This window comes from Calonectris borealis, chromosome 9, assembly GCF_964195595.1.
Source record: "Calonectris borealis chromosome 9, bCalBor7.hap1.2, whole genome shotgun sequence".
In the NCBI taxonomy this organism is placed as follows: domain Eukaryota; kingdom Metazoa; phylum Chordata; class Aves; order Procellariiformes; family Procellariidae; genus Calonectris; species Calonectris borealis.
Window position 1 is genome coordinate 10587357 of NC_134320.1, and position 18140 is coordinate 10605496.

The window sequence follows — 18140 nt, forward strand, 5'->3', positions numbered from 1 at the left end:
AGTGCAAGAAGAGAGATTTAATACATCTGTATGGATACAAATGCTTTCTGGAGTCAAGGAGATAAAGCAATTCTGTGCTAGGAATTTAGAACTTAGATTTACCACAGGACCAAATAAAATCAGGGCAGTCCCCAGTACAGTCGTCATTGCTGTTGCTCTCTTTCCAACATCATAGATAAGAGAAAAAAGGCCACTTTTTTTTGTACGGAGATGTCCTTGAAACACCACAGTTTGCTGCCTACCTCCTAGTTCACACTGGTACAGGCATTTATTAGGGCAGTGTTGGAATAATTTAAAGAAAATGGGGTTTGCTTTGCTGTAAAACAGAAAGGATGTGAAAGGACTTCTCATGTGTGCTCAACAGGCAGCTCTGCTGAGGCACAGATTAACTAGGAACTGGAGTGGTCTGAGTGAATACCTGAGTGAGAGCACTGATTTTTTTGTGGGTTTTCCCCATCTCTGCACCTGCTAGTAAGATCAGAGGGGGAATGAGCCATCTCCGAACAGAATCTTGAGCTTTCTGGTCATTTTGTTCAAATGAGCCTGGCCTGTCAGGTGCACATGGGTGTCACTGTCTCTAATGCCTGATTATTCTCTCATCTGTCACATAATTTGTCAAGGCCACTCTTCTGTTTCTTGGCATCCTATCGTTTCTTATGGAAGGCAGTGTAAGTGGTTTGGGGGCATGCTGGCATTTAGGAAAGTCAGTGCCATTGTCGTGAGCAGCCAAACGAGATCTGTGCAACAGAAGGCTGTGATAACTTCACTCCAGGAGCTTTGAAGAGTATTTTCTGGAATGTTGCTGCTTTTTTACTAACTGCAACCATGAAGCATTTTGCATTGCCACCTGCTGCTAGAGACAGGCACTGCGCTGCCTTTTAAATCTCAGATACTCTGTTGTTGTGTCCTGTTTTTGAATCACCATCAGCTTGTCACTCAGCCAGCCCATTAGTATTCTAGCTGAAAACATTGTAAATAATCAGGAAGGGAATAAATGCCCACCCTTCATTGGAATTATTGGCTAGCATTGTGGATTTGCAAAAGTAATGAATAGTTCAAGCTCTTTGGGAATGGAGCCTGCGAAGCCCAAGGTGCAAGACGCATTCACTGGTACAAGAAGGGAGTAGCGGCAAAGTACCAGTTCATACTAGCTACGGCTGCTTCACCGTACTCCCACCAACGCCTAAATTTTCTCCTCTCAGGCAATATCAGAGTATCACTGTGCTACTAAATCCGCAAGGATTCTCCAAGTGAAGGCAACTTGATGCTGGAGGTATATGTTACTGGGCAGCCTGCCTGACAAGGTCCAGCCCAGGATGTGATGCTTCCAGACCTTGCCTACATCGGTCATCCATATTCTCCGCACACAACCTCTCCCCTAGCAGCGCCTGTCACCTAAAGTAAAACGAGTAGTACTGGGAGCTGTACACTAAGGGCATCAAGCCGGTGCACCGTGAGCCAGCTGTGTGATCTCCAGGATGTAGGATCTCACAGTCACAGAGCCTGACTGTAGACGTGCATGCTGCTCTCTGCAGCAGTGGCGTTACAGCTATTTGGAACAATGCACAGTTGTCCTTTTGATCCAGAGCCCCAAGATTGATAGTAGCCCATGCCAGAAGCTTTGGAGAAAAATAGCAAGAAATTTTAAGGGAAAAACATTGCCAGTAAGACGTGATTATTCCTTACCTCATTGCCTTAGTCATTGACATAGACCTGAGACATGACAGTTCAGAACAAATCTTAATTTAAAACATATCCCGTCTAATACAGACATGGGTTTTCTCATTACCTGACTTGGTTTTGAGACCTGCTATGCTTTTGACCTATGGATATCTAGTAACACTTGAGTTCCACAGGTTCAGTGTTTGCTTTGTGAAAACAGTACAGTTTGACATGCTGCTGTGCTATTTCAGCACTAAGTGGCTTCTGCAGGTGAAGTCCTAAATACTTTTTTTTAAGTGACAGAATACTATATAGTTTATTCCACCTTAAGGTTTCATAATTTCAAGTTATGTTTCAGCTTACTCATCTCTTTTTAGGAGACCAACATGGCCAGGCCAGTATAATGATAATAGGTACGATTCATTTTTCCAGAATGCATGTTTTCTTTTTCTTCCTTTTTTTTCTTTTTTTGCATGTGATTACTTTCAGCCTGTCACATCGCCTTGTTTAATTCAAAACGTGCTTCTTGGCAGCTGTAGCAAATAAGCAATATTTCTCTTTTCATGTGCAAAGAAGCGACTGTGACAGGATAAGAAGCTTCTCCAATGTAAGTGACAGCCAGAGTATTTTTTTGAATTAAGAGTAGGATAGGCAGAATGAAGCCTTCCTTGGATGAATAAAAGAACTCTTCCCATTAAGATCCAAAAATAATAATCATGCAGAGCTGTTGTATTTCTGGAGAATATAGAAAACCATAGCACATTGGTTTAAAACTGATTGAAAATATTTCCATAAAATCTTGTCGCATTTCAGCACTCTGCTTTATTGAGCAAAATCCAACAACACCCCCTGCCCCAAATGCAACCAGCCAAGCCTCTACATCTTTAGTTACGATGACAGCACTTGCACTTTTGGAAAAAGGTCATTTATGTGAGTGCTTAAATACATAATTAAGTACACAATTTTAAGGCAATCCTATTTGTGATTGGAAAGCCTGTATTTCTGCGTTGGATAGTCTCTCCTAAAATTCTCATCCTTAATGCCGTCCTTTGGGGCTGTCTGCTTGCTTATGTCCATGTGTAATCCTACTGGCATCGTCAGGACTCAGCTTAAACCTGAGAGTCCAGTAATGCTGGTCCCATTGTAGCTGACTACGTGTGTGGGTTTACTTCATGCTGAGGTGGCTGTGGTCCCAACCACTAGCATTTTGAGGAGTGTTGTGGCTGCTGTGGGGGACGTAACAGGGGACTGAGACACAGCTGACCCGCTGTCCCCTACTAGCATTACACTGCATCTGCACCTGGCTCCTGGAGTGGTTCAGGCACTTAGTGAGCAGTGCGTTTTTCGTAATATGGCACAGTGTGAGGGATGCATCATTTGAAGCTGTGCAAAATAATACCACCGAAGTTTCATCGGTTAAATATAGCAACTGAATCTTATGAACATTTTCGTGCATAACGTAACTAAATATGTTATGCAGCTCTCTAGCTACTCCAAACAATCTGCTGAATTCAAACCTCATGCTGCCCATTGATTGCAACAGGCATCTCTAATGGCTACTCTAGTGCACTGCATCCCCTGGCCCCAATCCAGGAAGGCACTTAGACATATGCCTGCGAATTCCCTAGCTTGGCAGTAGGCTGTTAGCCCTTGTCAGCATTTGAGTGGCTTACAGTAGTGTCAAAAGGCTCTTAGCTGTGGATGCAGAGAGGGTCCTATGTTTGGAGTGGAGTCTCTGGAACCCTCTTTCAGGCAGGTTTGATTTAGAACCAGAGGATCCACCCACACAGTGAAGCACAGTGCAGAGATGGGGTGCCATGCTAGTTTTATCAGTATGGAGCTAGATGTATTTTAGCTTGCGTTATCATGGACCCTGAGCAAATGGGTCCTCCTCAGAGGACAGATATCTACAGAGCCTTCCCTATGTGCTTGTCAGGCTGGCTGACAAAACTCTGCTCCACACCATGCATTACTGTCAGAAAGGGGACTTCTCAAAAAGTCTCAAGACTACTCATTTCAGATGTTAATACTGAGCTGTCTCAGTATTGTCCACATGAGATAAACATGAATTAAACACTAGAAACCGTCTCTGAGATTTGCTGGCAGAAGTTGTTCTTCCTTCAAGATTCTCAGCAGTAAATAGGAAAACCCATTTTCATTCCAGAACCAGAATCGGTATCAATATGCAGGCCTTGCAGACAAGCTGAAACAATCATTTAAAACATGAAAACCAATAGGTAAAGATACTGAAAGTGACTGGACAGTGGACATAATTATGCAAGAAGACCTCTTACTACTTTTTAGATAGCCCAAAGCAGAAGTTATTATTTGAAGTGATCAAAATCCAGTTAGCCTCAGTACAGTAAATAAGCTGTCCACAGCTGAAAAATAATGTGCTTTAGAATACAGAGCAGTGAGTTGGGCATCACTTATGCAACAGACCATTTATGGATATTTTTTTCCCCACAGTAGTGAGTGCAGTGTGAAGATGTTACTCAGAGCACTAATTACAGTAGAATAGAGTATTTATTTGGTCTAAAAATATTCCCACTGAGACCAATGGAATGGCTATAAAAAAAAACCAACATTTCCCTTTCACTGCATAACCCAACTTCCTGAACTTAAAAAAAAAAGCTAGATGGAGCTGTCTCTGAAGCCACTTTTGGTGAGGATCAGCATGGAAATCGCAATAGTTTCCTTAATACCGTAACATATATTACAGGGAGATAAAGGAACTAATACTTCATCTGTGTGTGATAAGTTTTATTTCTTTGATGCCAGATGAAAGGAATCTCTTTGGCAAGGAAACGGTAATCTCTTGATGTTGCACATATATCCAAATTGGAAATTATGACACTGCTCTCTACTTTCCCAAAGCAAAGAAAACAATTCAGAAGCAATGGCAGACAGTGCCTTGGAGTTTTTTACACGCTGGGTGTGTGATCCTGCTTGTCACAGCAAAAACAGTCTCTATTTAGCAGTAGGGAAAAAAAACTAAAAAAACCCCAATTCTTGTCCTCTCTGAAACCCCAGCAAAATTCCAGGAGGGAACAGACATGAGATCCATTATTGCATCTATATTACTGAAAGAAACAGTCAGAAATCTGGCACAGAACAGTGTGAAATCAGAAGAAAAACAAATTTAATCAAACCTTCAGAATAACTGCCCAAGTCCAAAAAAAGCAAAACAACAGATTATGTACAAAATGCAAGGTTATGGGGGAGATCAGTCTGCCCCTTTCTGCATGCTTATTGCTCTGTTGACTCGTGGTATGTTTACAGACTGACTAGGAATGAGTGAATTGAATAATGCGTTCGTCAAACAGCATAAATATTTTTGCTGCTCAGCCAGCTGGATGTTAACCAACCTATTAATATTTAGTTGATGAATATTCACCCATACTGATGCTTTCATTGGTCTAAGTGCTCCAGCTTAAGTGGATAGCTCTTCTCCATACCCTATTGAATTCTGAAACATCCGAGGAAAATAAGCATTTAAGGTGATAATGAAAAAGCATCAGTGAGATTCGAAGAACACATTTCAGTACGTTGCTGGTAGGTGGCGAAATGGGCCAGCTGTCCTCAAGTTTCCAAGATGTGCCAAGTGACCTCAAGGACGTGCTAGTGATGGACATCTTACTCCTTTCAAACAATGGCCCAACCAGTGGGTAGTGATGGTACTAGAGATCCACATAGGAAATAGAGATATTAGTATAAAACAAACACAGACAAAGTAGCAGTGTAAATGAGGCATGAGGAAATACATTTCAGAGAGAGACAAGCAAAAGATATGTGAGAAAACATGTGCTTCAAAGGCAAACTTGCTAAACCAGGATTGCACGAGGCATAGGTCCTTCCTCTCTTCTTGAAAACATGGATTGAATAGGAGAAATTCTTTAAACCCATTGTAAGGAGGCATGGTATTATTATAATTACTTGTTATGCATGGTAAAGCGGTACTATCAATGCTAAAATTGAGAGTCTGTTATTGTACAAAGTGTGTCTGCTGAGTGCAAATGTCCTTGGTCTCAGTGTTTGCCCACGAAACAGAAAAGACAGGTGCAGGGTTGGGAGGAACGCTTATAAAACATGAGGAGAATGAACACATTCATCTGAGCCAAAAGTCTTGGCTTGAGAGATGTTTCCTCAGCCACAAACAGGAAATGTAGGGACAGATATTTTTCTTGGGCAGAAACAGGCAGACCCTTTTGTCAGGAAAAGACAGTTTCTTCTAGACTAGATGTGGGGTGTTGAACACTGGGGTAGCACACTGGTGTCAGCGTGGCTCAGACACAAAAACCTTCAACCATGACTCCTGAGCTGCATGGCCATCTTCGTGTCGATATGTTAACAGTAGTAACCTGCGCTGGAAATCAATGGGGAGCCTTCTGAGAAATGCCTCCATGTACGACAGCAGAAGGAAAATGAAATAACTGTAATTTCTGTGCAGTTCTCTGGAGTAGAGCTTTTTCTCAAGGCAACCTCTACTTCTGTAATCGCCCTGATTCTGGGGAACTGACTTCAGAATTTGCCACTGTTGATGTTCTGATTTCTCTTCTTTCTGTCTCTCAATTCACTGCCATTAACATCAGATTTCCAAGTATTTTTGGTGTCATTCCAAATCCCCAAGTGCGACAGCATACTCACCATTTTTATACGCTTCCATCCTTCATTTTCTGGCATTTCATGCTTTCCCTCCGCGCAATTGGTCTTTGGGCTACCATCTCCCTCGGCTCTGGGATGGAGAGATGAAACCAGCAGCGGCTGTAACTCCCTTAATCACCACTGTATTTGATGAGGAGTAGAAAGAGGTGCTGGGGGGGGTGGGCAACAAGAAAGTTTCCTTTGTATGCTTCCTGTCTGTCTGCTGTTTTATGCTCTATACTTCAGCTTCAGAGTTGCTAGAGGAGAGGAAAGAGGCCAGGATGGGTTCTGTCTTAATCCCCCTTCTTCTGATCTCAACTTCTGTTCATGATTCAGCCAAGCGCCCAAGATTTTAACTAGAAACCAAGCCTGGAGTCTCTGTTTCAAGGGAATCCTGGGTCCACCATGTTTCAGTTTACTGCAGCAGTAACCCACCTCCTGTTCACTGGTGTATTTTCTTCTCTCTTCCTTCGCAGAACCTAAAGCAAGTTGCAGATTAGGTCGGTCTGCGTCCACATCAGGTGTGCCTCCTCCATCCGTTACTCCGCTCAGGCAAGCCAGTGATCTTCAGCCGAGCCAGGTACCATCGTTAGCCAATCGTGAATGACTTCATGTGCTGCAACATGCCAAATGTTTCTCACCTCTGTGTCTGTCATTTGTTACAGTAAATGATTTTTTTGGTTTTTGTCTTTATTTTCTGTGCGTGTGTGTGCGCATCTCTCATTGGCAATGAAATTCCACTGACCACAGCCAGTAGAATTTTCTTTGCTCTTAATTCCTTGTATCCTTTTCTGTCTTCATTCTGTAATATAAATGTAGTAAAACTGTACTGTATGAATTGGCTGGGGTTTTTATTTTTTCATGTTTTCTGTACTTTTTTACTGTCTTTAAAATTTATCAAACTTTGATAAATTTAATCTCTGTTTTTATGTAAATTTCTTTAAATGTCTTGTCTAAAGCACTTGCACCAATGTTTGTCAATGACTTGTACATACCTGACTTCTGCCCAGTTGTACTTTAATATTTGTGCCAGTCTCACATTTGTTTTGAGCTTAATGCATGATTGTATTACACTGTGATTTATCACTGTCCTGAACACTGCTCTTACAGCAAGTTATTTTGTTTAGTTAAGGCAGCTAGACTCTCTTCAGCTATAGGCCATATAATGCTTACAGGACTATTAAATAGTCCACTGTAGTTATATTTATTGTATATTGTTAGGAATCAAAAAACAAATCAAAGGGGTAACATCTCCTTGTATCTTAAACAGAGATACTTTTTTTTTTTCCTCATCAAAAACAAAAATGCCACATAGACCCTTGAGAAATAAATAAGAATGTTTGGGTTTGGCAAATTTCTCCGATCGTGAGAAAATGGAAAAGAAATAAAGACATGGGAAACCTATACTTACTTTTATTTTATATGCTAATACTGATATTGTATCATTTTGCTGCGCAGACCTGTATTATTAGTTTGACAGAACTAACTGCTGAGAGTAGCAATTGAGAGAAGAGGTTTCACTTAAACATAACGTGAATGCCTTCTGTCAAGCTCAAAGCACTCCAGTATTGTATCACTTGTGTGTATGTATAGGCCTACACATCACTGTGTATGTGTGTGGGTATATATATGCACAGAGACATAAACATATATGTATATATGTGCACATACATATATGTGCGCACACACACAAACACCCTTATTTAGATGGTGAATTTTCGATTGGCTTTCAGGGAATTAGTCCCCATAATCCTGTTGAATTTCAATGAGATTTGAGTGGAAAACTCCCTGAAGATTGCTTTGCAATAATCACGTATTTGAGTTGTTTGTAGTTTGGTGAGTTGCTTGTAGGTCTTGACCAAAATAGAGACCAGAAAAGGAAGGTTGATTTACTCAATCCAGACAGCCAACTACTTGTAAGGAAGGTTATATTTGGGTAGCCTAATCCATACAGGTTAAAATTCTTTAACCTGCAAAACTGACACTATTGTATTAGTTCTGAGTCCTGCTGGACAAAATGTCTAACAGAACCTTGCACATTTTTAAAGCATATTTTACATAAGAAAATCAAATCCATAATGGAGATTCAAAATGACAGCCTATTTAAATACCTCGCCAAGTTTCCTTGCTCTAAGGAAGAAATGAGGGTAATTGTACTTCCAAAGGTTTTGAATGTCCCAGTGTTCATGTAGTATATGATTTTTGATTAAATGGGTCTTACAGCAGACATAATGCTTTGCTGGTTACTCAGTGGCAAAAGCACCTTGGGTGTTTTGAAGGGATTTTAGTCTCTCAGTTTATATTAAGAACTAAACAATAAGCCTTGAAAGCAGAAGCTGAGGTGATGGAAGAGATAATGAGCCTCTTAGATGGTGCAGCCAGGGTTCACTGAAACTGTGGAGGAAAAATCCACCTCACTTCATACAGAAGAAAGGAACAAAGATGATAAGAGGAATTTTCAAGTGACTATAGAGGGTGATCTTGTTAATTGAATAATGTATGGTATGGACACGGCTTCATGAAAAACAAGAAAAACTAGTAAAAGCTTTCTCTCTCTGTAAGTCTTCCCTTCAAGCTGTCAATCTCTTACTGTCCATCTATTAAGTTGTCATTTATTATGATGGCATAATTTTTTAAAGGTGTGGGTTTGACCCTGATTTCATGGAATGATGAAAGTCTTAATATCTCCATGGCAGATACAAACATTACTTTGATTGTGTTCTTTATACACCTATTCTATCTTAATGTGCAAATAATCTATGACAAGTGAAATGTGTTTGGAAATGGCTGGGTTGTTAGCCCATTCTGAATCTGACAGATTGTGGCATACAGGGTATTTATTTTCGTGTGCTGTGGCTATTGATTGTATTGATACTGGTTTCCTTAACCACATCGTAATCAGCAGTTAGACTTTCCAAAAGATTAAGAGGATGCATCCTGTTATCCACCTCAGTGTTGATGAGACAGGCACAGCTAACATTCATACAGGGATACAAGATCTGGGAAAGGGCAGATTACTGTTAATCGGTTTTCTCAAATCTTCATGGATCCCAAACTGATGTTTTTCAAAATGTTTAACTTTGGAAAAAAATCAGATTTGCAACTGAGCTCTCAAGGCCCATCATTTTTAATACAGAATCATTCAAGGAAGTGGTGAGGATGCTTAGTAATTAAAAATAGGTCTGATCTAAGGAAACCTAAATTATAATTCCAGTCAAATATTGGCTAATTATGTAACTATTGACATTTAACTCCCCTATGCCTTATTTTCTTTTTTCTTTATTGGTGTAGGAACTGTGAGGATTAACTAGTTAATATTTACAGAACATATTTATGGTGTATTGATGGTAGGCATTATAGTGATCACTTATAAATAAAAAGAAAGAGCTTACAAGCAGAGATGAATTATGTGGCTGGTCTCTGATGGAGAACGCTTTAAAATTCTGTAGTGTAGTGGCAGCGGCAGTTACCAATACTCTGAGCCAGACAGAGAGCATGCCGTTCTGTACTTGCTTCTGGTAAATGGAGAGGGCATTTTGAAAGAGCTGGTTGCAGGAGGTAACCTTGGATGAAGTTGTGAATTGACTCAATTTAAACTGAAAGATAATCGTAAGTTTATCGTGGAACTGAAGTTACTGATTGTGTAAGGACAAAGTTTAAGAAATTAAGGAAGTAGCAGAGGAAGTCATGTGGAGAGCTTAGAACTGTAATATAGCAGAAGCATGGAATATATTTGAGCTGCAAAAGTGGCATATAGCTATATTTCCTAAATACATATCTTTAATATAAATATCCTAAAGAGAGGAGTGTAAGTAGCAGAGAAGTGTTCTAGATATCACAGAACGTAATGCCTTGTAAAGGTTCTCCAGTGTTAGCAGAGAGCTTACAGGGAATGGAAAAATGTTCTAGAAAGTACAGTAAGTTATGTCTTAGAGGTACGAAATGTGTGAATAAAATTAGAAATAGTGAAAGCCCATCTGAGTTTGGCCTTTACGTGGAAATGAAAACAAGTACCAGCTGTTTGTAGCCATCCAAGTGGACAGAGAACAGTAGAAGTTAACCACCATTTGAGGTTTATAAAGTAGAATAAACATGGTACAAGGATCCTCAATAAATAACTCATCACCCATACTGCTGGAGCCTCTGTGCTGGTCCCTGAGACTTCTGTAGCAGGCTGCTCAGTCATATCAGGGGACCCCCATAGTGAACAAAATTGTTCACTTGCGTAAAGCAAGCAGGATTTGGAGTCACAGGTATCACTGCGATACAGTGATATTTCCCGGCATCCTATCATTCTCCACATCTTCACCTCAGGGTAACAAAGGATTACACTCTATTGATGGACTGAAAAATCCCTGTCGCATACAGGGTGCATGTGCACTGAGCATGTCTGTCACAAAAGGAAGAAAACGTTTCAAGCAACCTGCACTGTGGAAGTCCCTCTGCTGGAGAGCAGAGCATCTCGCATCCGTAGTTTTAATGTACATAAAATCATCGCTAGGTCACTGCCAAGCTTCTCCAAAACAGTCTTCAGCACACCAAAAAACCACTGGTTTCCATTTTAAGAAATAGGAGCCAATATAACTATCTCTAGACTTTTTGCTGCAAATGAATTTTGCAAAGTGAAGTTTCTTTTCATGAAGATGTAGACAGCTATTGGAAAATAACATGTACTAAGCTGCATAGCAGCACAGCAGTGCATGTTTATAACAAAGATCCACGATCTGAAGGAAAATATACCCTTTGAAAACAAAACTCCTGATAGTTACAATGTGGTATTTCAGCTTTTCTGCAAAGCAGAACCTATTTTTTACCAAACTTTTTAGCAGGGCCTGCTGCGATAGGACAAGGGGGAATGGTTTTAAACTAAAAGAGGGTAGATTTAGACCAGCTATAAGGAAGACATTTTTTACAATGAGGGTGGTGAAACACTGGCACAGGTTGCCCAGAGAGGTGGTAGATGCCCCATCCCTGGAAACATTCAAGGTCAGGTTGGACGGGGCTCTGAGCCACCTGATCTAGTTGAAGCTGTCCCTGCCCATGGCAGGTGGGTTGGACTAGATGACCTTCAAAGGTCCCTTCCCACCCAAACTATTCTATGATTCTATTTTCAGACAGATTTCCACAAAATTGTGTACCTTATCTGCAAATGTGCAGCCTCTCTTCGTGCTGCCTGGTAGTTACTTGCTCTTCAGTGGGAAGACAGCACTGTCCTTTACTGTTGCCTCCTTGAGGTATGCTATCTTAATTCTGAAGGTTTGCATGCCTCTTAAGATCTGGTGTCTTCTTGTAGGGAGGACCGGGCAGTGATAACTAGCTCCAATTTTAGCATGGAAAGAAGATTTAAACTTTACAGTGATGATCAAAGTAAAATCAAGAAGCCATGCTGAGATTAGAAGGAATAACTCAGAGGAGGGAATGAAAATACATGGACAGCTATGAATTAAGGAGTTTCAACTTGCATTGAAGGAATGAAGGAAAAGCTAGAAAATATATCAGAATCAACACTGAAATTTTTTGTGGCTTATTTTTTCCAAAAAATGCAGCTCAGTTCATTACTTGGATGGTATCTGCCTGAGCCCCCAGCATGTTGAGACAGCATTTTTCTTCCCCCATATGACCCCATCAGTGAACACGACACAGAAGGCCCACGTGATGGACAAACTAACCATTACCTTCCACAATTGAGGATATCTTTCAATTATTTTATGATTTACCTGAATATAATACAGCAAAGGGGAAAGGCCTCCCATTCACAGAATGGACTTGACCATGTAATTATTGTCTTGCACCAAATGAAGAGAATCCATCAATAGTTTATTTGAGTATGTATCTTTGATAGGCAAGAATTTCAGATACAGGTTGGCTCCTTAAATTCGTATTTAGGTAGCAAATAATAAAACAGACTGGTAGAAGGACCGAGTGTACTCTTTAGCTGAGATCTATCCTACCTCTGAGATGTCTAAATCAGGGGTATAATACAGCTTCCCTGTGGGTTATATGAACAGAGGCGCCTACAGGTGCCTAGCTAAACCCTCAGTGACCATGTAGAGCTGCATGTCTATTACCTCAGATAACCTAATTTAACCATCTCTGTCAGTTGTGCAAAGCTAGCTGGGATCATTCCTGCTCTGTGCATGTTAGAGGCTTCTGGACATTTACCACTGAACAGATAACAGTCGTCAAAATTTCCATGGCTAGGTAATAGACATTTATACCTTTTCAGACTTAATCCACAGGTGCTGAGTGTTAGGGAGAAGCTATATGGATGATACGGCTGGGTCCTACCTACAGCTAGTCTTTGAAATGACATACTTTTGGCATCTTCCCTCCTGCCAGGCTTCGTAGTCAGACTTGCTAGCAGCACCCATGGGCGAGCAGCAACCTGAAGTGGTGTTGGGGTGGGTGGGCTGGCTCTGGGTTTTGGTGTTTGACCTCACTAAGGGAGCTGGTTTAAGGAAATGGAAATCCAAGCTGTGCAGAGTCCTGAAAGCAAGAGATCAGGATTTTCCAGCGTAGTTTTCTAATGTATTAATGTAGGTAGGGAAGTAGAAAGCAGATTTTCTACTTTAAATATGCAACCGGGAGGGGTTTTGTCATCGTATTTATTTCCATTTGGTCTGAGGTAGGTGTGATGCACGCTGTTTTATGTTCAGCAAGAACATGAGAAAATACCCTCTTTATTGTTTGGGTCTGTGCCGGAGAAGTCCTGGACGAAAATGCACTTTAACAACTGTTCTAAATGAACAGTTTGGAAAACCCAAAAAGATTAGGAAAAGCTTTATTTTTCCCAGAGCCAGGAACACCAAGCAGGGTGCCCGCCTGGGGCGGCGCTGCCGTTTCGGCGGGCTGGCAGCCGCCCCGCAGGCCGGCGGGACTGGGCTGAGGTGGGGAAGCGGACGGGAGGCCTCGGACAGCTCGGTTCTGCGTGCGGTCGGACTTGCCTGCGGTTTGTATCGCTGCTGTTCCGAGCAGGCGGATTACGTCCCTCCTCCGAGAGGGAGCCCGGCCCCGGGCCCGCCCCGGCCCCGGGCCCGCCCCGGCCCCGCTCGGCGAGCCCGTGGCGCCGCCTGGCGGCCGCATCCCGCGCCACGCCCCCCCGCGGGTGCCCGTGCCGGCCGGCGGGGCGCGCCGCTCCCCGCTCGAGGTGCGCGGGGGCTGCCGGGGAAGCGGCTCCCCGCGGAGCGGAGCGGAACGGGAGGGTTTCCCCGAGGGCCCTGCCCTTCTGCCCGGCTTGCGGGCCTCCTGCTTGACACTGCCAAGTGACAAAGCCCTGCACAGCTTAGGGAAAGATAAATCCTGTAGGAACCGCACCCCAACTTTCTAGGAGATAAATAATTTATTTTAAGGAGAGTGGTTTCAATGTGTTGGGGTTTTTTCTTTCCCTGCTGGCTGGAATCATAAGTGCTGCATCAAATAATTGCAAGAACCTTATGCAGAAATCGTTGTAAGCCATGTTCCTTGCTGGTACTTGCACACCCGCAGAAGGGTGGCTGCACTCTCGCTGGCTGCCATCCCAGCACCACGCACATCAGCTGGCATTGGGGGGAGGGAGGAGGCTTACACCAGCCCAGCCTCACCTGTTAAATCCTAAATTCTTCCACACAGCAGCTTAGATAACGTTTTGTTTAAGACTCAACATTTAGGTGCTAACCGAAATGCAATTAAAACAAACACATTTTATCATGCAAAAAAATTCTAGCATTAAAACTGATGTGAGGCCTTATCTTCAGGGCAACTATTATTTAATTTTGTACTCTAGCTGAAAAATCCCAAACACATATTCTAATTGTTCCATTTTAAAACAATGATGGAAGGGAGATACAACAAAGAAAAAGCTGAGATATATATCTAGCAGCTCTCCACATGCATTCTTAGAGCAATACCCTGTAGTTTAAATGCAGTATAAGCTCATTGTGAGAAATTTACAAAACTTTAGAGAAATAATTTAGAGTTGAATTTTGACAAGTACTGAATACTCTTCAGCAATGCAGCTAAGTATTTGTCTCATGCCTAAGTTCATGAATAACTCTGTACTAGGTCAACTAAATATCATAAGCCCAGCTCTTAATGTCTCTAGCCTTACTTGTGTATACAAAGCATATGATAGTTCTTGTATGCCTTGTAAGCATTGTGTTTGCCCTGTAATTAATGAATGAAAGAAGGGTAAATTGTTACTATTATGGCTATAATTATTTTTGAAGGCACCTAGACAAAGTACTTCCCCAACGAACTGATATTATCATGCTTTAGTTGGCAAATGTGCATCTGAAAGCGTATGGGCTCTATGCTACTCTGTGAGCATAAACAAAGCATCTGTGCTCTTCTATTACTCTCAGCTTAAAGTTGCCATTTTCCCCAGCAATAGTGTACAAGAGTTCAAAGCAGTCAGTAAACACCCTGCAGTTGTCAGGCATCGTAGAGGGCTGGGTTCCTGACTGCTGCATTTAGTGAATTCTGCTGCTGAAAAATGAGCACCTATAAATTAAGATCTGCTGTTCCGTATCTGATCACAGCAGTCTTTTTTTAACTTCCATTATATGAAAGAAATACAGTTATTGCAGGTAGGTGGAGAACTCTGTAGACTGAAGTACTCTTTTATCCAGTTTGAATACTAGGGAAATGGTAACAAAAAAAAAAAGCGTGCTAGTAAGAGAATTCGTATCTGCTACATAGCATAGACCTGTGTCATCGCTCAGTACTGTAAATCTTTGCTAGATACACTCCTTGACGAATCACAGTCTGAAACCAGCATCAAACTCTAGTGATTCTGCTTTTGTAGTTCTAGTAATGCAGAAGGATTTGCAATGAAAGAATCAACTTCTGTCGTACTTGCTCTCTGGGCCAAAGGGAAAAAAAGATCCCCCTGGCTGCTGGTTAAAGATCTCAGGGGAGATGCAGTCCCGAATTCCTATTCAAAAGGAATATCTAACTACTGTGCTAATTGCCACTCTGGTATGATTTTCTCTGTCCCTCTTTTTTCCTCTAATTTTCAAAAGTTTTGAGTCTATTGTGTATTTTGGATGTAGAATAGCAAAACATATGAAACAATTCAGGGGGTGGTGGCAATCATTTTCTTCTTCTCCCTGTGTGTAAATGCCAAGTGTTCCCCTTCAGCCAGTGCAATGCCTCTGAGATCTCTGTCTCTGTGCTCCTGGAGCCAAGATTATGGTTGTTCCTTTTTGATACTTGATCTTTTTCTTCATTCAAAATGTATGTCCACAGTGTGGGAGCAGTCCCACGCCTCTCGCTCTGTAATCAGAGTCTCATGGGGTTTTGGTCTGGACTTTCTATACACTATGTATGGCTTTGGATGGTAGCTTCTATTTTTGCCTGTGAAGCTATTCCCTGAAAGGGACTTAATTACTCCTTATGTTTAACCATCACCTCTAATAAGGCTTGGGATAGTCACTGGATCCAAAACCTGCTTAATGTTGGCCACTAGGATCTACCACAGTAATGTTTGTGGTGGTGTCTAAGAGTCATAGTCATAAATAAGGTTCCCGTGTTGGTAGACAATGCGTGTAGAACAAAGACTGTCCTTACCCCAAGGATTTGTAAGCTAAGTGTAATAGATGAGAAAGTAAGCAGTTGCAGATGGGAGTAGATTGGTAAGTATGTGACTGTCAGGAATTGCTTAAGTTTCGGTTTATGTGAAACTAGAAAGTGCAAAAACTATTTGGGGTGCAATCTACTGTATCTTTGACAGTGATTTTAATTAGTTTTACATGCCAATAATACAATGAAATGCATTTGAATGTCTAAAACCGGAAAACCAGGTAAATTTTACTAGGAACATTTTACAAATGATATCTCTCTCTTAAATGGCCCTCTCATGAAGAAGTCCTGCTCCTCCAGTGGGAAGTCTTTAGTGTCTGTGTAGGCAAAACCAAATGAGTGTAGACATAGACGGAATTTTGTGGATGCTGGTTTTGCAAATAGCTGGGAGGAGGAAACTCCTCTGGGTCCTACCTGGGAGGATGGACAGGCGTGGAAGAACTCGTGGTGGGGTACAGAGGGAAACCCCTGGCACAAGCACTTCACTGATGGGACATGGGACGACTTTTCCCTTGAGGTGATGTCTGGATTTGACCAGCGTGTGGCCTGAGTGTATTTGAAAATCTGAATCATCCAGAGCCATAGGATTTTGCCTTCTTGTTCAGGCTGACTGTTCAAAAGAGTCAGGGATGAGTCATCACACTGACTGTCACCACCCAGAAAGAAGTGCCGGGGCATGAGCTGTGTCCTGAAGTGTCACACAGCCTTCTGGGGAGTTTGCACTGCTAAAAATCTGTGAGAGTTTGCATTTCCGAGTGTGTTTTTGTGCCTTTATAAAGTGCAGCAGAGCCCTATGCCCACAAGAGGGAGCGGTTGGATTACTTTACACAATTCTTTTTTTTCCTGCAAGGACAAATATCTTGCACACACGAAGGCAAAATTCTGCTGTTGTCAGTCCAGCTAAATAACGCTGTCAACATTTTGGATGAGAGCAACAAGAAGAATGTTAATGCTTTAGGGAAGGCTCCACATTGCATTGTGTTGAGTTTCGGCTTGAATCTGGTCTTACATAATCAGTGCATGGGTCCAGAGCAGTGCAAATTGTTTCTAAATATACAAACTGCAAATAGAGAACGCTTATTAAAAAATAAAGACAGAAAAGAAAACGCAAACCTTGAAGTGGATGGAATTGCCACATCCATCATCCCTCACCTCCAAGGCACGCCTGACTGATTGGCATGAGAAGCAAATGTGCCAAAGCCGTTTTCTGTTGGCAGACAGCCCTGCTGTTGCTGTCCCAACATCTTTTCTTCAGCATTCAGCTGGGCTGGTCATGCAGCAGAAGCAGGTCACTGCATTGCTGGGTCCTAGTTTGCCAGGACTCTGATTTAAGAGCATGAGAGAGTGCGTGCTCGGTGGTCCTTGCGCCACCAAAGTGGCTTCTGATTCCCGACACGGGGGAAGCTAGGCAGAGGTGGATCTGAGCTGTCGCGGTGGGTCCTAAGGCCCAAGCATGGCTTTGGTGGCTCTCCTTCTCCATACCACTCAATAGCATGGGTTTTAGGCACAAAAAAGGCGTGGCAGGGAGAAGCAGTGACGGGTGAAAGCAGGTCAGCTGTAGGAAAAGTAATGCCACAGGAAGAGGGTATCAGAGGTGGGAACAGAGTGACCAGTCTCTGAGCACCAGACCTAGAGTCTGTCTTCATACCTTTCCTCACCCTCAAGTGCCGGCTTGGCTGCTGCTATTTCAGCTGTGATGGAAGAGAGTGGGAGGAAGAATATTCCGTTCCGTTACTCTTGTCTCTTCTTGTTCTTGCACGGGCTTTGTAAGCTTGCCAGTGGAGTACAGAAAGAGGCTTGTTCCCTCACAGAAGTTGTTGAAACTTTTAAAATGCAACAATATTCTGACAAAGAATGAAATACAGCATTTATGAGGGTTTTCACTTCCCGCTCAATATTTTTTTTACTGTTTTACCTAGTTGTTTCTCAGATTGGGAGTTACAATTTCTTTAAAAGGCATAGGACAGGCATGAGAAGATCTCATCTGCATGGTCTGTGGTTGCAGGGGGTTGTTATGTTGTGCCTGTTTTTTGATAGAGTTGGGATGGTGTGTTTCAGTACTTTGAAAAATAGTCTTAGCTCAACAGAGAAATTTATGGGGACAGATGCCACAGCCAATGCAGCACAACGTAGGTGGTTGTTCCCTGGGGGGTGAGGTACCCTCCAGAGCCCCTGGAAGTTGGTGAGAAGTTGGTGAGAACTGTGTGCCTCTGGAGCCCGAGGGCTTGGACATGGGGGCAACAGCGAAGATCTTTCTTTTGAGAAGAACTTGTACA

General features: G+C 42.2%; 1 protein-coding gene across 1 annotated transcript in view; it reads left to right on the forward strand.

The window, feature by feature from the left end:
• Positions 1 to 18140, forward strand: part of NYAP2 (neuronal tyrosine-phosphorylated phosphoinositide-3-kinase adaptor 2) — a 152643-nt gene that overhangs the window by 120486 nt on the left and 14017 nt on the right. The window contains exon 7 of the mRNA XM_075157627.1: positions 6783 to 6886. Within this exon, the coding sequence (XP_075013728.1) occupies positions 6783 to 6886 (104 nt within the window). The remainder of the gene's footprint in view (positions 1 to 6782; positions 6887 to 18140) is intronic.